A 21,281-nucleotide genomic window follows, 5' to 3' on the forward strand; every position below is an offset into this window, starting at 1 on the left:
CAAGCCAAGCAAGGCCGCTGGATGAGGTGGGATGGCGGGGAGTGGAGGAAGATCACTTGGAGCGAGCTGTGGAACACGGAGTCCAATATGCTGAGCTTTACCATCAGAGCCACATATGATCTCCTGCCCTCTCCAGCCAACTTACATCTCTGTTTTGGAGAGGATCCAGCCTGTCTCCAGTGTCTTGCCCCAGCAACCCTGAAACACATCCTGATGGGTTGCAAGACTAAGGTACTCAAGGTAGATACACCTGGCGCCACAACCAAGTGCTGAAGTGCCTGGCTGCTGCACTGGAGAGTAAGAGGGTAATTGCAAATGCCATGCCCCCAGAAGCCAAGACTACCTTCCGGCAACCAGCATCCTTCATCCGGGAAGGGGAGAAACAGCTGACCAACTGGTTGCTTACAGACTCATGCCCACTGAATGCAGCCCGGGACTGGGAAATGTAGGTAGACTTAAACCAGAGGCTCATCTTCCCACCGGAAATTGCAGCGACCAACCTGTGCCCAGATCTGGTCCTTTGGTCCAAATCCTGCCGACTTGTCTTCATTGTGACATTGACAGTCTCTTGGGAGGAAGCTATCGATGAGGCGTTTGAAAGGAAATGGTTGCGATATGCAAACTTGGCTGCCGAGCAGAGGACCAGGGCTTGAATGTATTTGTGCGTCCGGTGGAAGTGGGCTGCAGGGGCTTTGTTGCCAGTTCAACATCAAGGCTACTAAAAGAGATTGGAAGAGACAGACTGACTCAGCGGAAGACCATCAAAGAGCTCGCAACTGCTGTGGAAAGAAGCAGCCACTGGCTGTGGTTGAAGCGGAAGGAGACGGTATGGGCTGCCAAATGACCTCATGGAGCCTCCAGTGCGACACACACCCAGGTCTGATCAGCCTGTGGTGGGCCATCCTCGGGTGAGGGTGTATTGTGATAAAAGGCCGAAACATCCAATGAGGCTGGGGTGCACAACTGAAGATGTGTCGTACTGGAGGCACCAGGAGGTCTATCCCCAATCCAGACCCTAACCTAAGAGGACATCTCCATCAACAGTGTTGTGCTGATTTTATCAAGGGATTCTTAACATCTCGTCCTAGTAAACATACTTTATGAAATGTATTGATTCTCATATCTTACTGTTATTGTCCAAATATTTGGAAAAAATTGTACTTGTGCTGGTGGCAGTATTGTTTTTTAACTTTTGTGCCATTAAAGCCTTATTGGATTTAAATTGAGTTGAGTTAATCTGTAAACTTTAACGGATTAATAAAAACCACATGAATGAATCCAGACAGTATTTAAACTCAGTCAGTATATACAGAAGTAAAAGAAAATTCTCTCAACTGTTTTTGTCTTTTTTATGGCTCTTATTGTTACTTTTCATTAACTGTTGTTATAAACATTCACTGTAAACAAATAAATATTTTATAATTATGCGGCGTGGAAATATTTCTGTTTTTTCTTTGTTATATTTTAACAAACTAAAAATAAATGTTTTTCATCTCAAATATAAACAAATTACAGAAAACGTTTGATGAACAATGATCATTTTTTAAAATTTATTTCTAAGATTAAGATTCACTTTTTAGTCCCTTAACTCTGCATTTAACTTCACACACAGTGAACACCTGCTGAGAGCTGTTAGTGCCCTGCTCAAGGGTCAGACCTGACCTCTGAGCTGATCAATCTACAGAGAGAAAGTAACAAACTGCATGATGTTAATATGTTTATATTACATTCACATAATACATACATGTTATATTTATAGTATATTTAATCATATTCATATCATGATTGTGTGACTCAGTGAACGAACAAACAACTTTATTTTTTATTTTCTGTTACAATCAAAATTAAACACGTTAGAAGATCAACAGTCACAGGACGAGTCAGAGGTCATGTGTCAGGTCAAAGGTCATGTGTCAAGTCAGAGGTCAGAGATCATGTGTCAGGTCAGAGTTCATGTGTCAGGTCAGAGGTCTCGTGCTGCAGCAGCAGGTCGACTGCGGCCTCCACGTCCTCCACCAGGTGATCCGGCTCCAGTAGGCCTGGCTCCAGCAGCAGGTCTCTGTGACCCTGGAACACCGTCTCTGTGACGGGGCTGGCTGGGTCATACACACCTGTGCACACCTGTGGACAAGTAGAGAACAGTTATTATTATTAGTGGACAGGTAAGGACACGGCATGATGACGGTACGTGGATACAGTTATTATTATTATTACTGTTAGTTACTGTATATAAAGCTCTGATGATAAACTGACCAGGATGGAGCGACACTGAGCCGCCGCAGACACCAGCTGCTCCTCCACCGTCACCTGACTCCCTGTTCCCCTGGCAACCAGCTTGGTGGTGGTTGTCGTGGCAGCATGCTGCTGACTCAGGAAGCGGTTATACTGGTTAGCGCCGTACACGTCCGTCACCAGGTTGTCACTACACACAGGAAGAGTTACTGACGGTGTTACTGACGTTGTGGTACTGATGGTGTTACTGACGGTGTTATGGATGGTGTGGTTACTGACGGTGTGGTTTCTGACTGTTATGGACGGTGTGGTTACTGACAAGTGGTTACTGACGGTGTTATGGTCGGTGTGGTTATTGACGATGTGGTTACTGACGGTGTTATGGATGGTGTGGTTACTGACGTGTGGTTACTGATGGTGTTATGGACAGTGTGGTTACTAACAGTGTTATGGACGGTGTGGTTACTGACGGTGTTACTGACAGTGTTATTGACGGTGTGGTTACTGACAGTGTTACTGACCGTGTGGTTACTGACCGTGTGGTTAATGACGGTGTTACTGACGGTGTGGTTACTGACGTAGTGGTCACTGACGGTGTTATGGACGGTGTGGTTACTGACGGTGTGGTTCCTGATGGTGTTACGGACGGTGTGGTTACTGACGGTGTTACTGACCGTGTGGTTACTGATGCTGTTATGGACGGTGTGGTTACCCAATGGCATAGATGGTGGTGACCTTGTGGTGGTGGTTCTGGCGGGTCAGCTGGTGCTCGGCGTACTGGTAGGTGAGCAGCGATGGTTTTCCTAGCAGCGCCTGGTACTGTAGCTCGCGGCCCGTCAGCTTCCTGTAGGCCGCCTCCAGACACAGCAGGAACATCCCGTGGCCGAACCTGCAGCGACACATCAGAACAGATCATCCGACTGGAGACGCGGCGGCTCGCAGGTTCAACTGACTTCCTGTGGCGTGCTGGTTACCGTGGTGACGGGGCCTCAGCCATCCACGTCAGGTCGATATTGCAGGCGAGCACGGGCAGCTGGGGCGCCGCCGCTTGCCCGTACGCACTGCCTGGACTCCCATTGGTCAGCAGCACGTCAATCAGCAGCTGCAGGTTGGTCTCCCATCTGATTGGCTCTCCGAAGAGGATGATTGCTATGGCAACCCAGGAAGTCAGTGAGAAAGAGTCAACAAAATAAGAGCCAGGAAAAAAACAATGATAAGACTCTTTATTCTGTTTTTCTATTTTTTTTAATTAAAATTATATTTTATATAAAATTAGTAAAAAAATCAAAAACAATGATAAACCTGTTTCTTTATTCTATTTTTTAATTAAAATTATATTTTATATCATTTTATAAACTAATATATAATATAAATTAAGTAAATATTTTGTTTACCTTCTATCTTTGGGAGAGTCTGCAGAGGAGATGACTGAAACAGAAAACACACTGTCAGAGGTCAAATGACCACCTGTCCCAGGTCACATGACCTGGTACTCACCTGTGAGGGTCTCTTGTTGTGCTCCACCATGTCCAGCATGGGGTGATGTTCTCTGAGCTGATCTACACTCACAACCTGCTGGAAACCCAAACTGATCTGAGGTCAGGATTTAAACTTCACACACACACACACATACACATTAATGAGTTTATGTTTTAGAGTCAGATATATAATCGTATTATTATTTAGTTTGTGGCTTTATTGATTGTGAGAGACAGAGTGAAGAGGGGAGACAGGGGGAAGGCGGGAAAGGGCTCCGAGTCGGATTTGAACCCAGGTCGCCCACTCATGAGGACAATGCCTCTATACGCACTCTACCAGGTGTGCCACCGGGACACCCCTTAAGTTCTTAAATTACCTTGAAACAAACTTTAAAGTGGAAATGAAACATGCCATTTTTGGCACTGGAATTGCTCAAATATACATGAAAAAGCATCCTGCCTAAAATCTGTTTTTTTTAAGAATAGTTAAAACCACAGAAATGTCCAATTTCATTTCATAATTTTACCTGACTAGCTTGACAGTGCGCCACCATTTTGGTGTGACGTCATTGCCTACGTAACAGGGTTGGTTGGTTCTTTCAGTGCGGTTCAACCTGTTTTATACAGTCTATGGGTTCAACCCATAGGTATTACACTACACTACACCTACATCTGTAATTCATTTAAGAAGAGAACGACAATGGATGAAGTATAAAGGCTGAATGAACATCTTAACCCCATTGCTGATGCTTTTGAGCCAATACGGCTGAGACTCGAGCAGTAGTACGGAGAGAAGAGGAGGATGTGGAGCCGGGGCTCGTCTGGGAGGCGAAGCGGGTCAGCTGCACCTGGTGTCGGTGTGTCCTGAGCAAGCGGCAACCTCTGGTGAATATTTACTGTACAGTGTAGGGGTCACAGCTACTCCACAAGGTTCATTTGGATTAAAGACTGAATGCAGTGAGAATTGTGTCAACAAATTCTCTCCATGCTTCAATATGGAGGTCTCTCTCTTTGTTCCCCAAACAAAGACAAACGACCCCCACCCCCCACAGGTATCTGAAGATACCTAAAGGCGTCTCATTGGCTGATACCAACAGGAAATACAACTTCCAGGTTGAGACACAAAAGTCTCCTGCAGCCATCTCTTCTCTTCTCTTTCTTCTCAACTCCCTGAGGAACAGCATGCCGGCTGTCCCTCTGTCTCCAGCTCTAAGGGAAGGCAGGTGAGGCCCAAACCAAGCTTGGGCCCACCACGACGCTTCTAAGTTTCCTGCCTGTGATCTATACTGGACATAATCACAGAGACCCTCACCAAACTTCTGGAGCCAACAGCAAACAACGCTACAACCACCAAAACCCAACCAGGAACCAGATTCTTCCTGAAAAGGATTCCTGCTTTCCCCTTTCAACTCTGGACTCTGTGGTATAGTACTGGGCAGTTAGTAAGCAAGAACAAGTTTGTTAAGCTTTAATCAATGGTGTGATCTGTTGTGTATTTAAGTATATTTGTTGGGATATTTGGTGTAGCTAGATCACTTGAAGTTGTATGATTAATGTTGCTCTACATATCTCAAGTTGTACATGTAAATTAACTATAACTCATTTGATTTGCTCACACACTAATCCACATGAAATATACGTTAATTTGGCTTCCTAAACACATAGACCTTCAAGACCGCATGGTCTTTGTTCTTCAACAACAAAAGGGCTTCCGCCATTTTGATTTATTTAAATGACCGCCTTTCGGCAGCCATTTTGTTACACATTCTTTCTCACCCACATTTCCACTGTAAATAGTCTTTTAGATTAGTTATTGTGTGCTCTGTTTGCTTTGCTTTATTTAGAATAAATATGTTTTTGGAGTAATACGCTTCTCCCTTTAATGTTGCACATGAATGAGTGATTTGCTAACCTCTGCTATGGAAAGAACTCAAAATTCCTTCAACCGTTACTAAATATTAATAAGGTAATTCGATTATAATTATATTCATAATTAATAATCAATGTTCCAAATTGATAATTTGTTAACTTTATGAGACTGATTCACTATAATTTGCTATCTTTCCTCTTTCTAAGTAAAGAGGTGGTGCCCCGAAAATAACTTTAATTCATTTAAAGTATTAAATATTAATTTAGTCAATTTCTGATAGCAAAATTGATCTAAATTAGCTTTACCTCTAAATATTTTGGTACCCCTGCTGGAGGCAATGTGTATCTGAACCAGATACCCCTACAACAGTAAATATCCAAGTGCATTTTATTATGAATTTCCACAGTGAAACGTTCTGTACGTCTGTGAGAAGATACCTTAGGCCCTCTAGAATGAACCTGAAGTGGAATTAGTGACTGGAAACATACAGTTTAATTTTAATTATTTTTTTAATATAATGTTATATTTTACTGTTCAGTAAATATTCAAGTGCATTTTATTCTGATATTCCACAGTAAAACGTTCTGTACATCTGTGAGAAGATACCTGAGGTCCACTGGAATGAACCTGAAGTGGAATTAGTGACTGGTTTAATTTTAATAGATTTTAATATAATGTAATATTCTACGGTACAGTAAATATCCAAGTGCATTTTGTTATGAATTTCCAAAGTGAAACGTTCTGTAAGTTTGTGAGAAGATACCTGAGGTCCTCCAGAATGTACCTGGAGTGGAATTAGTTACTGGAAACATATATAATGCAATATTTTTGCTGTATAGTCTGTATCCAAAGGCGTTTTATTTATTTTTTAAAATCCAGTGAACAGTTGTGTGAATATCATGCAATAAATCTTATTTCCATATTTATCTATCATTTGGGCCTGGTTGTGTAACACTTTATTCTGAAAACTAAAAACTGCACATCGATTCAACAAATACATTTTTGGCTCGAAGCAATTTGATTATTTCACATGGTGTGTTCATGTAAAGTTAATACTACATCTCCTTTCTGCGGGTAAGAGTTATATACTGAAAAAAAGTGAGAAAGAATGACAGGAAAGTGTTTACCCTTCATGGCAGCTCGCTTGGAGCAGTTTCAATTACTTTACCATAAATACCGCAATACGGGACGACATTATATAGGGACGGCTGGTTTGACTACAGAGAAGTGAATGACGGCTCACTTGACCACAGTAGAGCGCAGCAGTACTGCTCTCCGTTTCAGCGGACATTTGTGAAAATGGACTATTTTGTCCTCTGCCTTAACTTTGTAAAACTCTTTTTAGACCCCGGAACAATACAGTTGTGTCCTCCCTGTCTTCTCATCTCCTTTGGCTCACCAGTCCCCATCGTTCCCTCTGTTGTCTTTCGCTGTTGTCTCTCTCTGTGATGCGGACAAGGGGACTTTCCTCAGGACCGTGAAGCCAACCAACGACGTCACAGCATATCGTAACGCAAGATGGCGGCGCCCTTGCCACGAAATATAAAACGGCACTCCGTTTTTCTTTTATGTTTATATTTTTCACGTTTGTTGTAAAACTATTGATAAGAATAGGACTTAATCTAGTAAATAATGGTAATAGTAATAACTTGGTTGACTGCTTCATTTCCACTTTAAATAAACTAAACTGAAGATATTCAGTCTAACTCTGTTATGTTAAGCCCCGCCCCCTGACTACTGTTGCTGTGGAGACCGGGGGCAGAGGTCAGAGGTCAGAGGATACGTGTTGGCGATGGCAGCGAGCGGCCCCTGACCCGACACCAGGACGGTCTTATCATGGAACGCCGTCAGCAGCTGCAAAGGACTGTGGGAAAGAACCACCTGGTCCGGAGAGATCTGCACCAATCAGAGACAGGATCAACACGTCAAAAACAAAAACAACAACACACAGCCAATCAGAGCACAGATCAACACATCAACAACAACAAGTCAACAACAACATAAACTATAAATAATAAATAAAACATGATATATATGATAAACATAAAGATTACCTGTCGGTCTGTCTTTCTCTCCACCTGTCTGTCTGTCTGTCTGTCTATTTGTGTGTCTGTGACCTGTCTGTCTGTCTGTCTTTCTCTCCACCTGTCTGTCTGGCCACCTGTCTGCCTGTCCCTCCACCTGTCTGTCTGCCTCTCCACCTGTCTGTCCTACCTGTACGTCCAGGAGGTGAGACAGCTGTTGGGCCTTGTCGTGTCTCTGACAGCTTCCTGCGTTGGTTACGAAGACAACAGGAAACAGGAAGTTGTTGTTTTGGTCCAGAAGCTTCCGGAAAGCTCTCTGAGCGGCCGGAATCACAGACCCGCCGCGGAGCAGAACACCGTCCACGTCGAAGAGCACGCCGGCCTGGACACACACACACACACACACACACACAAGAATCTTAGCTTTAACCTGAAACAGACAGGTGACAGGTGTTCTCAGGTGTTCCCAGGTGTCTCAGGGGTTCTCAGGGGCTCCCAGATGCTCTCAGGTGTTCTCAGGTGTTCTTAGGTGTCCCCAGGTGTTCTCAGGTGTTCCTAGGTGTTCTCAAGTGTTCCCAGGGGCTCCCAGATGCTCTCAGGTGTTCTCAGGTGTTCTCAGGTGTCCCATGTGTTCTCAGGTGTTCCCAGTTGTTCTCAGGTATCCAAAGGTGTTCTCAAGTGTTCCCAGGTGTTCCCAGGTGTCCTCAAGTGTTCCCAGGTTTTTCCAGATGCTCTCAGGTGTCCTCAGGTGTTTTCGGGTGTCCTCAAGTGTTCCCAGGTTTTTCCAGATGCTCTCAGGTGTCCTCAGGTGTTTTCGGGTGTCCGCGGGTGTCCCCAGGTGTTCTCAGGTGTCCCCAGGTGTTCTTAGGTGTTCCCAGGTGGTGTGCTCTCTACCAGCTGTGCCCCAGGATGACTGATTATTCCATTTATATATTTTTTGTTCGTTTGTTTTAGTAAAGATGAAAAATTCCTCACCAAGACCATAAAGCTTGTCAGGTTCCCAGATGTTCTCAGGTGTTCCCAGGTATACAGGTCGCTCTGTGTTCCACCAGGACACCGTACCTGTTGTTTATTAACTAGAGAACGCGACCAGCTGGCTGGACGTGTCAGGAAAAGGTGAAGGAGAACAATAACTAACTAGTCTAAAGAAGTTCAGTGAGGTGGTGGATTAAAGGAAAAGTGCTGAGTCATGGCTGATACAACACAATAGGAGCATGTAGAGACAGATGTCTCAATGAACCAATCAGAAAACGGGAGAACTGAACCAATCAGAAACAGGGAGAAGTGATGAGTCGTCTTTATACTTCTGATACAGAATTACTTTAATTAATACTTTAAAAAGACATTAAATAGCTCCCCTGTTGAGAAATTATTACTTCTAACAGATAGGTATCAGTGAGTCTATTCTATAAAGCTATGTATTTCACACCCCCTGTTGGGTTACAGAGGCTCAAGGGCACATGGAAAACTGATGATGAAGACTGGAAGGATATCTGGACACATGCTAAATCAATTTCAGTCTGCAATCGTACCAAAGCAATACAGTTAAAGATTATGCACAGAATGCACATATCCCCCAACCGCAGGCATCAATTAAATCCTACTCTCTCACCCATGTGCCTTAAATGCAAGATACTAATTGGTAGTCTAACTCACTGTCTTTGGTCATGTTTGAAACTGCAGATGTACTGGTTGAATGTATTATCTGAAATAGAGAAGATATTGGGCTTAGAACTGGAGATGAACCCTGTGTCTCTCATTATGGGCCTCCCAAGCCAATGCTTAACATCCAAATATAATAAGAGGTGGTATTGTATTCTTACTTATGCAGCGATGAAGAATATTTTATTGCAGTGGATTAATGAAAAAGCACCAACTGTTAAAGGCTCGCAGAGAGTGGTGTCTGATCTAGTGCCATTAGAGTACCTTACATGTATATTGCATTCAAAAACAGAACAATTCTATAAAGTGTGGGAACCCTATTTGAATTCTGTAGAGCCTGATGTTTCATATCATGCTGCAGGTCATACTACACATTATTACTGAAACCCCAAGTATTATTATTTATATGGATGTTAGCTGATGTTCTGTTTGTTTTTGTTTGTCTTGTTTTGTTTACTTGTTTATTTGTTTTGCTTTTGATTTCTGTGAACCATATTTTGTAACCATCCTTTACTTGTGAAAGTGAAAAAATCATGAAAAATATTGTAAAAAAACAACAACCAAGAATTACAAAAGTTACGATAATAATCATAAGCAATATTAAAGTAATAAAAGTTCTTTAAAAAAAAGATCTCTCTCTCTCTCTCACACACACACACACACACACACACACACCGACCTGTCTGATGGAGGACACGGTCCGGACTGTCTGCAGGGCACCGCGACACCACATGACGCCGTCTGTCTGCAGCACATCGCCTGCTGACACTTATACTGACCTGTGACATCATCAGGGGGAGGAGCCTCACACACTCACTCACTCACTCTCTCTCACACACACACAAACAAACACACACACACACACACTCACTGATTGGATGCGGCTGACAGCAGTTTTCTCCTCACATGACATCACGTGCAGCGTTCAGCTGTTAATCAGCCAATCACATGCTGCAGAATGCTGCTGCCAATCAACCAATCAGCTGGCAGCCTGAAACAGACAGACAGACAGACAGACAGACAGGTCACAGACAAGGCAAGTTTATCTGTATAGCACCTTGAAAAACTAGACTAGACTAAAGCTTATCTGCTCTGCACCGATGTGATAAAAAAACTTTCACCATGGTGTTCTGCTGCAGAATGTTGCTGAGATAAATGATGATTAATGTTCATAAGGAAACATGAATCAGGTTTGGGTCCTCTCCTGACGTCAGGCTGAGTCTAACCTGGATCCTGATCAACAGGACCAGAGACAGGGACACAGGACCAGCTGAAGGACCAGTCAGAGACACTGAGAACAAACAAACAATCAGGAACTCTGATTCACTCTGAATCAAAGAGGAAATGTCTCTGAAAGACAGAGGAGACAGAGAGAATCCAGTAACCACAGCAACTCAGACACAGCTGAAGTTACCTGTGTTTCCCTCATAAGGTGAACAAGGACAGGCCCCAGGTTTTTCCAGGGGTTCCCAGGTGTCGGGGAGTTCTCCTGCAGAGCTTCTTGTCTTCACACAGAGGATCTGAGGTTTGTCTAGTTTATTTCTATATTTTAACTTCAGGATACAAACAAATCTGAGACAAACTTTAAAAGTGACCTTTGACCTCCAAAAGCCAATCACTTGCTCCATCAGGCCACAGAAACCCCAGGACCTCCCAAAAGGACCTGCCCAGGACCGCCCCCCAGGAACGGGTCCAGGACCATCTCACGATCAGGTTTCAATGACTCTTAGGTGAGTTTCTCTTTGTGTTGGTTGGACTCGTTGCGTCTTTTTCTAGTTCTAGTCTTTGCAGCTGTTTTACGTCTCAATGTGGTCGTTGTGAATCTTTGCAGCTGTTTTGCGTCTCATTGTGGTCGTGGTGAGTCTTTGCAGCCATTTTGCATCTCATTGTGGGTTTTGTGTGTCTTTGCAGCTGTTTTGCATCTCATTGTGGTCGTTGTGTCTTTGCAGCTGTTTTGCGTCTCATTGTGGTTGTTGTGTGAGTCTTTGTAGCTCTTTTGTGTCTGATTGTGGTGGTTGTGAGTCTTTGCAGCTGTTTTGTGTCGGATTGTGGTCGTGTGAGTCTTTGAAGCTGTTTTGTGTCTCATTGTGGTCGTTGTGTGAGTCTTTGTAGCTGTTTTGTGTCTCGTTATGGGAGTTTTTGCAGCTGTTTTGCGTCTCATTTTGGTCATGAGTCTTTGCAGCAGATTCTGTTTCTGATTCAGTAGAACCAAGAAAATATGACACAAACAACAAACTGCTGAACAACGTTTTAATCACAAAGTATAAAAGTGAACTGACATGTACATTTACAGACAGACAGAGAGGTTAGAGTCCCAGCAGAGTTCTGGCTGTCTGACTTTGAGCCTGAAGAGTCTCGCTGGCGTAACGCTGCAACAACTCCATCTTCTTCCTCCTGACCAGAGCCTCCTCCACCTGAGAGACAGATGGGTCAGAAAGACCAGTTAGAGAGAGACAGACAGGTCAGAGAGACAGTCAGAGAGACAGACAGGTAGGGGGAGACAGAAAGAGAGACAGACAGACAGACAGAGAGACAGACAGGTTAGAGAGACAGGTCAGACAGTCAGAGAGCGACAGGTTACAAAGAGACAGGTTAGAGAGAGACGGATCAGAGAGACGGACAGGCAGGTTAGAGAGACAGACAGGTTAGAGACAGACAGGCAAGTTAGAGAGAGACAGGTCAGACAGACAGGCAGATCAGAGGCAGACAGGTACAGGTTAGAGAGACAGACAGGTTAGACAGACAGACAGGTCAGAGACAGAGAGGTCAGAGAGACAGGTCAGGTTAGATAGAGAGAAAGGTGTGTGCCTCACCTCTTTCTGGGAGGGAACAGGTACGTGAGCGATGAAGGTGACTCCGCCCTCCTCCCCCTCTGGCTCCTCCCCCATCTCGTCATCATCAGGCTGCACACACACACACAACAAACACACCTGACTGACAGGAAGTAACACGGCAAGCCCCGCCCACCAGTCTGTTAATCAATGAAAACACATCCTGAACACACCTGGAAAACGTTTTTATACAAACTTTTCGTTTATGATTTATGTGTTTTTACTGTCTGAACATTATTTATAACCAGGTGAGTTCAGAGTCACCAGGAGCTTCATGTATCAAAGAGTGCGTAGCTTTCATACTGAAAAACTAGAAAAGTACGTACGCAAACTCACCACCACATGTATCAAACTGTGCTTACTCCAGGTTCAGCGCACCTTTCCTTAATACATCCCAACCAGCGGGGAACTGAGTGCACATGCATGAGCCACCAACCACGCCCCGGCTCCTCCCACAAAGACTATAAATCTCTGGGATGCCCACTGATTATCGACAAAACAATGGCAAATCAACCTACAGCGACTGGAAACGAGGTGGATGTGGGGATCTCTGAGGTGGGGGCAGAAAAATTAGCTTTTTGTTGCCTTAGCTCTGGGATCAGCAACATCAAGACGGATATATCTCACGACGTCATCAGGAGAACCACCACGTGAATGCCTTCAACCTCTGCCCGGTAGCAACTTCCTCCATGCAAACTTCAAAACAAAAGCCTCTGAAAATAGCCCTGTTCAACACAAGATCCCTCAACAATAAAAGATCATCTTAAATGAATTCATCACTGACAAACAACTGGACTTCCTCTGTCTGACCGAAACCTGGCAAAAACCCATGGAATATTTCACACTCAACCAAACCACCCCTACTGGATATTCTTATATGGACAACCCTCGCTCTAAGGGCCGAGGAGGAGGAATTGCAGCCATACATCGCCAAGACCTCAACCCTCGGCCACTCTCCATCACTGCTGCACCATCTTTTGAACATCTGGCATTTAAACTCCCCGGTCCAAAACCCCTCAACATTGCTATCATCTACCGTCCACCCAAACCCAACCCAAACTTTCTGTCAGATTTCTCAGAATTCTTCACACAACTGTCTTCAGTCTCCCCATCCATCCTACTCCTAGGCGACGTTAACATCCACATTGACTCCCCTGACTGTAAAAATACAACAGACTTTCTGGACATTCTCAACTGCTTCAACCTCACCCAACATGTAGATTTCCCCACCCACCATCATGGGCACATTCTGGACCTTGCTTGTTCCACTGGCCTCAATATTGACAACCTCTCACACACTGACCTCACCATCTCCGACCACCTGACCATCATCATGGACATCAACATTCCCAGGCCCAAACCCAAACAAAACCGCTTTATAACCTTCTGCAACCTCAAGTCTCTCTGTCCAACCTCCCTCTCTACATACATATCCAACACCATAGCTGACTCCACCCTCCCTGAAAACCCAACTCCTATAGACCTCGTCAACCTGTACAACTACACTCTGTTCACCTGCCTCAACCAGCTTGCGCCCATAAAAACAATAAATGTCTCATTCAGGGGGCGTCCCGGTGGCTCACACCGGTAGATCGCTTACCATGTAGGCTGAGTCCTTGCTGCGGCGGAGCCGGGTTCGAATCCGGCCTGAGCTCCCTTTGCCACATGTCTTCCCCTCTATCACCCCCTTTCAGTCTGTCACTATCAATAAAGCAAAAAAAAAAAGCCAAAAAATAATCTTAAAAGAAAAAAAAAAAAAAAAATGTCTCATTCACTCACTCTGCCCCCTGGTACACTCCCGAACTTCACCAATTAAAGAAACAGCGCAGAAAACTGGAACGCCTACACAAGAAAACTGGAATCACTGTACACTACCAAGCCTACAAAGACCATATCCATCATTTACTCTGGCTCCTCCAACCCCCGCACTCTGTTTTCTACTATAAACAAGCTCCTCAAACCTATGGACCACATCTCACACTCCTTCACCCCGGCAAAATGCAATAACTTTCTATCATTTTTTAACTCAAAAGTTGACAATATACATAGCCAATTTGCCACCTCCTCCTCCGTTAGCCTCACCCAGTAACTTTCACCTCCTTCACTAACAGACCATAGTCTTTCTTCCTTCTCACCCATAACCGCATCTGACCTCTCCAATATTTTCTCAAACATTAAACACCCCACCTGCCCCCTCGACCCCATTCCCTCCATCCTCGTCAAAGCTTGCCTCCCCTGTCTCACCCCACTCATTACCAACATCGTAAACTCCTCCCTCACCTCTGGTACGGTTCCCTCCTGTTTCAAGCTTGTGCCATCACACTCATCCTCAAGAAGCCCGGCCTGGACCCTGATAACCCCAACAATTTCAGACCCATTTTAAACCTCCCATTTCTATCGAAAATACTAGAACGTTCTGTTGCTGCTCAACTCCAGCACTACCTCCACTCCAACCAACTCTACGAAACATTCCAATCTGGCTTCCGTACCCACCACAGCACCGAAACCGCTCTACTAAAAGTCACCAACGACCTCCTACTCCCCTCTGACTCCGGCTCCCTCAATATTCTCCTCCTCCTTGACCTCAGCACTGCTTTTGACACCATCTACCACCCCATCCTCCTCAGTCTTCTCCAATCATGCATTGGCATCACTGGCTCAGCACTCCCCTGGTTTAAATCCTACCTCTCAGACAGATTTCACTACATCTCCATCAATAACTGCAAATCCCAAATCATCCCTGTCACACATGGTGTCCCCCAAGGCTCTGTGCTTGGTCCCCTCCTATTCATCCTGTACATGCTACCCCTTGGTCACATCATACGCCACCATGGACTATAATTTCATTGCTATGCAGACGATACCCAACTCTACCTCTCCACAAAAACCATCACTCCTGCCGCTCTGCTCACCATCACAAACTGCATCACTGTCATAAAAACCTGGATGAACAGCAACTTTCTCAAACTCAACTGCAACAAATCAGAAATCATTGTCATTGGCCCCAAATCCCGCCTCCCCTCTTCCTAGGACTTCTCACTGAACATTGATGGACACACAGTTACCCCCTCTCCCTCTGTCCGAAACCTTGGCGTCACCATGGATCCAACTCTCTCCTTCAAATCACACATCAAGAACATCACCAAAACATCCTTCTTCCACCTCCGCAACATCTCACGTCTCCGTCCAATCCTGTCCTCCTCCGCTGCCGAAACACTAATCCATGCTTTCATAACCTCCAGACTGGACTATTGCAACAGCATTCTCTACGGCCTCCCCTCCACCAACCTTCAAAAACTTCAATATGTCCAAAATTCAGCTGCCCGATTGCTCACCCACTCCCGCTCTAGAGAACACATCACGCCCATCCTTCAGCACCTTCACTGGCTCCCTATCCAGCACAGAATCCACTTCAAGATCCTGCACATCACCTACAAAGCCCTCAATAACATTGCTCCCCCATACCTCACAGATCTCCTCCAACGTCACTCGCACACTCGCAACCTCAGATCTTCGAGACGCCAACCTACTGACCCCCATCACCAGGGCCAAGCACCGCACGGTTGGCGACAGAGCCTTTTCCACTGCTGCCCCAACCCTCTGGAACTCCCTCCCTACTCACATCCGCAATTCAGACTCACTCCACGCCTTCAAACATCAACTCAAAACCCACCTTTTCAAAATAGCTTACAAGACCTGAACTCTTATCTCTCATCTCTGTTTAGTTCTGTTTTCTTCTGCATTTTCTGTTTGTGTCTGTCTAATTCCTGTTATGTTAAGCGACTTTGAGTACCTTTAAAAGCGCTGTAAAAATTGAATGTATTATTATTATTATTATTATTATTAAGATGTCACTGTGGCTGTTAACGCAGCCGGATCAGAGACCCACACCATGGCAGAAGGGTCCCTCAGCACACACTCCTTCTAAACTCCACTGTTATGAAATTTCGTCAGAGCCGTTAGAGTAGCCAGTGCGTAATGCACGCCAAATTCATTTTTACGCATCAGTTTATAAGCCACACTTAACTTGTTGTCCCATTTAAACATCACAAACGGGATCAAATATGCACCACACCTGACTTATTCTGAAAGGATTTCCCACACACGTTTTTTCTCAATCTTAACATCAAAACATATAGACTTTAACATACTATCATTGCACAAGTAAGCAGCAGTACGCAGGTGAAGTCTAAAATATGATAATAGATGGAAAAAAAAATCTATCCCCTCATATTTAGAACGGGTTATTGATGGTGGAAAATGGCATTTTCCCTCCATTTTCCGAGAGCTATAAACTATAAAAAATAAGTTCAGTTGTGTGTAGTATGAGTTTAGACATGAAACACGTTTTAAAAAGAGCATAAAGACAGTAGTTTCTGCCAAACAAAAATTTGCGGTGCCACCGCACATTCTCACGGCAAGTTCACTTTTCATACATGTGGCGTGTGCGGGAAAAACAGCGTACGCAATGTTTCCGTGCATACGCAGCGTTGATACATGAGGCCCCAGGTGAGTTCAGAGTCACCAGGTGAGTTCAGAGGCACCAGGTGAGTTCAGTCTCACCAGGTGAGTTCAGTCACCAGGTGAGTTCTCAGGTTACCTGTTCACTGTGGATAGTGTAGATGCTCTCCTCCTCCTCCTCCTCGTCAGGCTGCTGTTTGTCTCCTGAAAGACGAGAATCTTTCTCCGTCCTCCACCTGAGGACCGCCTCCTGCACCGCTACACGCACACAGACAGACAGACAGACGACACGCAGACAAAGACACACACATTACTGTGAGTATAATTATTCATTCTGACTGAATGTTAATATATAAATATTATATATACAATATTTATATATATTTATATATAACATTATGTATATAAATATTTATATACAAATATATAAATGAGATCTCCGACCTTGTTTTTCGTATTGGGCCTCCAGAGGCAGCAGGACTCCGTCGTCTTCGTCTCGGTACCCGTAGTACTCGGCGTCCACCTCCTTCATAAGCTCCGCCCTCGTTTTCCTGAGCGCCGGGGTGGCTGAGAGTCACATGACCAGAAAGGACCAATAAGAGAGGGCTGGGTGACTAGCGGTTAGATATAAACAGTAACGGAGAGTTTACGTACGCTCCTTCTCAAACAGCTCCCTGACTCCAGGAAGGTCTCTGGCTGCTCCAAAGTACTTATAGCCCCGGTTCCCCGGGACCTCCTTCCCCTCGTGGTCCAGCATCTTCGGCCCCACGCGCTGAAACAGACAGATACCAGGTCAGTCCAGTCACTGGGTCCAGTCCAGTCTCTGGATCCAGTCCATGGTATAGGGTGTTACTTACTGCATAGTCCGGTCCTCCCAGTTCTTTGATCCGGACCTCCCAGTGACCTTTCTCTCTCAGCAGCTTGTTGATCTCATCGTTCAGATCCCGAATCTTAAACTCCCCAAGACCAGCTGCAGACAGAGGTCAGAGAGAGACAGAAAGACAGGTCAGAGAGAGACAGACAGACCGGTCAGAGAGAGAGACAGACTGGTCAGAGAGTTAGACAGGTCAGAGAGTTAGACAGAGAGGCAGGTCAGTGAGAGACAGACAGGTCAGGGACAGACAGACAGGACAGACAGACAGACAGGTACTCACCGTTCTGGATCTGAGCCACCTTCTTTGAGATCTCGCTGATGATCTGAAACACACAGTTAGTGATGAGCTAAAGAAGCTAATGCTACAGGAAGTGGAGCTAAACCTCCTCCTCTTCAACATGTGTCCAATCCCAAAGTAGCATCCAACCCCCCTCTTACACCTGAGCCTCCACCCTTGTCTGTCACAGAGACAGGGGTGAGGTTGGAACTGGGAAGACTGCTGGCCCAGATGGTGTGTGTCCAAGGCTGCTCAAGGACTGTGCTGCCCAACTGTGTCAACCTCTCCACAAGATCTTCAACCTCAGTCTACAGTTGGGGCGAGTGCCGGCACTGTGGAAAATTTCCTGTGTTGTGCCGGTACCAAAGATAAAATGTCCAGCTGAACTGAATGACAACAGACCAGTAGCCCTCACCTCTCACATCATGAAGACCTTGGAGCGGCTGATTCTACGCCTACTGAGAGCTGAAGTCAAAGACCAATTCGACCCCCTGCAGTTTGCATACAAACAACACATTGGAGTGAACAATGCTGTCCTCTACATGCTTCACCGTTCCCTTGCTAAACCTTCAACAACTCTGAGTCCTGCCACATCCAGAAGTACTCCGATGACACTGCTATTGTGGCGTGTATCAGGAATGGACAAGAATCTGAATATAGGGATCTGATAAAAGCCACCAGTGCCACATCTGAGTGCAAGGACTTGTCTGTTAGGACTAGAGGATGAACTGCCTGTTGATTTTTTCGCCACAGAGACCTTTTACACATTCTACTGCACTGTGCCCAGAAATGAATCTTGGCCTTATGGATCACTGACAAAACCCCCCACTCTCAATCAGTGTAAACAAACTGTGACTGGTATCATTCCGTTTGAGGCTTTCTCTACAGCATTGAAGGGCAAACCTTTTGTATTCTACCGGACCTGGGATACTTTTCTTGACTACCTATCAAACTTGAGTGTGTATTATATTGTCTTCTTTGGTCTCCCTGATTGCCCCCATTTTTATTTTTATTTATTTATTTAATTTATTTATTATTTTCTTCTTTTTTTCCCTTTTACTATGCCAGGCTTAAATGTCTGTATTCTGTGCACTATTATTAGTGACACGTTTTCTGTTCTCTCTGTTGCATCTGCTTTGCAAGAAAAAGTTTAATATAAACTAAGGAAATGTTGAAGGAAATTTTGATTAGGATTGCATAAATGCTACAGGAAGTGGAGGTGTTGTACCTGTCGTCTCCATTTCTCAGCTTTAGGAAGTTCACTGCACTCTGACGCCAGGAACGGTCTCCTCTCCTGTAGACAGACAGGTCAGAGAGACAGACAGTTCAGAGAGACAGACAGGTAGCATCAGACGGACAGACAAACAAACAGGTAGCATCAGACAGACAGACAGGTACCTTGACTTTACCCTCCTCCAGTTGAGCCTGTCTGAACCGGGCCAGAGCCGTCCTGAGAGACACAGAGACAGTTAGAACAGGAGAACCTGATGGTCCTGGTGAAACCAGTAGAACTAGGAGAACCTAACGGTCTGGTGGAACCAGTAGAACCAGAAGAACCTGACGGTCCTGATGGAACCAGTAGAACCTGACGTCCTGGTGGAACCAGGAGAACCTGACGGTTCTGGTGGAACCAGTAGAGACAGACGGTTCTACCTGAAGTCTAAAGTTCCTCTGAGAGTTTTATTTATTTTGAATTAAAGTTATTATTTTTACTCACATGGCTTTCTCAGCGTTCCTCGCCTGCAGAACAAAACAGATTTTAAAACATTAAAACAGTGAAATCAATAAACAGACTGTCTCATTAATCCTATAATCCTTATTTATTTTTAATACTTAATATTAACAACATTTAATATCTTCTAAATGAAGCCTACAAGAAGTGATCCTCTCTAACTTTGGCTTTCTGTTGATCATCTAAATTATTTTTACACCGTAGTCATAGGGTTTTACAGATTTTATACAGATCAGATCAGACCAGACAAGATCAGACCTGATCAGATTTTAGATCAGATCAGACCAAATCAGATTATATTTTATCAATTTCCGAATCAGTTCTTATCTTCAGATTTAACCTGTGACCTGGTTTCAGACCACATTAATCTGTTGTTTTCTTTCTGTCTGATGATCAACATGAAACTTGATGATGATCGATCAGAACTGATCACTCCGATTGATCTCAGATAAAAACTGAAGAATCTGAACATTATTTCAACCGGAGTGACGCGGTGTTAAATCTGATTATTGACTTCTTTTCTTTTTTAAATTTACAATAACATTTTCCAATATAGACATTATTCTTGCCATGGGGTTAGAGAAATAAAAACACACACAAAAACAGACAAACATCAATACCAAAACAGAAATCCAGAATAAACCCAGGATAAGAAGAGAGACCAAAACAAAAACAAAAAAAAACCACTCACCACTCACTCATCACTATACTAATGCAAAAAAATAAGCCTTAGAGAGATTTCAGCTTGATATTGAGTATTCTTGTGTTTTCTGGTTTTCTGTTTTATCGCCGTGTATATATCTCTATGTAAATATATCTGTGGATATGCTCCAATATTCTAGAGGGATGTACAAAACTGTCAACAGGAAAACTGCACAAGCAATCCACTTAAAGGAAAAATACATTATTATTTGTTTTGAAGAAAATCTGAGAGAAAAGGACATAGGTTTTTCTGTACAGCTACTTCTGTTTTTCGGAAAGTTTCACATCCAGAAGAATTGAACTGACTCCAAACCAGCTGTTCACTTTCTACAGGAAATGGAGCAATACTGCACTTTATTATTATTATTATTAATAATAATAAAAATAACATATTAATGGACTTGAAAGCAAAAAAGCTCTGAAAACGGACTTTATTTTGGACAAAACTGTTTGTTTATTAATCAACTGATCATTAATTAACACAAACATCAGTGCCGTTAGCCGCGGAGCTAACAACTAACATGCTAACGAGCCGGTCGGAATGAAACCTTCCGGTCAGTCTGCTCACCATCTCCGCTGCAGAGTCCGATCAGTCCGGTCGATCCGGAGGTGAAGTTTGTTCAGATTTATTTGTTTTCTTATTGATCTGAAGAAGGAAACGCAAATCAGCCACATGCTCCGACACAAACAGGAAGTACTTCAGCGTCTTCTTCTCCTGTTTCCCGTGTGTTAGTCCCAGCAGCAGCAGCGCCTCCTCCGGAGACCCGCCGCAGCGAGACCACTCAGACTCGGTTAATAAAGAGTTAAATGAAGCTGCAGCCTCAGTCTTTACTGTTTTATTTGTAGAAAACGTTTATATTTCTGTGTGAAAACATCAACAGATTTAGTAGAGCAGAGCTGCTCGCGTTCCTTCTTCGGCTTGCTGCAATCTGGAGATATGACCTGCTGCACCACAGTTATTAGAGGCTGCACACACACACACACACACACACACACACACACACACAAACATACACACACTCACACAAACATACACGTACATACACTCACACACACACACACACAAACATACACGTACACACACACACACACACAGAAACATGCACATACACACACAAACATACACACACACACACAC

The 21,281-nt window shown here is 44.2% G+C and overlaps 2 protein-coding genes across 2 annotated transcripts; both read right to left on the reverse strand.

Annotated features, from left to right (window-relative positions):
• Positions 1 to 1,721: 1,721 nt before the first annotated feature.
• zgc:77375 (uncharacterized protein LOC402927 homolog) lies at positions 1,722 to 10,002 on the reverse strand. Its single transcript, XM_059329751.1, has 9 exons — positions 9,946 to 10,002; positions 7,795 to 7,986; positions 7,364 to 7,476; positions 3,730 to 3,820; positions 3,627 to 3,660; positions 3,207 to 3,381; positions 2,945 to 3,121; positions 2,254 to 2,422; positions 1,722 to 2,121 (listed from the first exon to the last, which is right to left on the reverse strand). Exons 1-9 carry the CDS (start codon positions 9,997 to 9,999, stop codon positions 1,945 to 1,947), a joined length of 1,182 nt encoding a protein of 393 aa, XP_059185734.1. The 5' UTR covers positions 10,000 to 10,002; the 3' UTR covers positions 1,722 to 1,944.
• A 1,500-nt stretch (positions 10,003 to 11,502) lies between these two features.
• Positions 11,503 to 20,882, reverse strand: isy1 (ISY1 splicing factor homolog). The gene is made up of 11 exons (XM_059327339.1): positions 20,712 to 20,882; positions 19,427 to 19,449; positions 19,108 to 19,159; positions 18,938 to 19,003; positions 17,713 to 17,755; positions 17,416 to 17,528; positions 17,213 to 17,330; positions 17,003 to 17,125; positions 16,698 to 16,816; positions 12,080 to 12,169; positions 11,503 to 11,680 (listed from the first exon to the last, which is right to left on the reverse strand). The coding sequence occupies exons 1-11, from the start codon at positions 20,712 to 20,714 to the stop codon at positions 11,573 to 11,575; spliced, it is 858 nt and encodes a 285-aa protein (XP_059183322.1). The 5' UTR covers positions 20,715 to 20,882; the 3' UTR covers positions 11,503 to 11,572.
• Between the last annotated feature and the right edge of the window lie 399 nt (positions 20,883 to 21,281).

The sequence above is a fragment of the Centropristis striata genome, chromosome 3 (assembly GCF_030273125.1).
Source record: "Centropristis striata isolate RG_2023a ecotype Rhode Island chromosome 3, C.striata_1.0, whole genome shotgun sequence".
NCBI classification, from domain to species: domain Eukaryota; kingdom Metazoa; phylum Chordata; class Actinopteri; order Perciformes; family Serranidae; genus Centropristis; species Centropristis striata.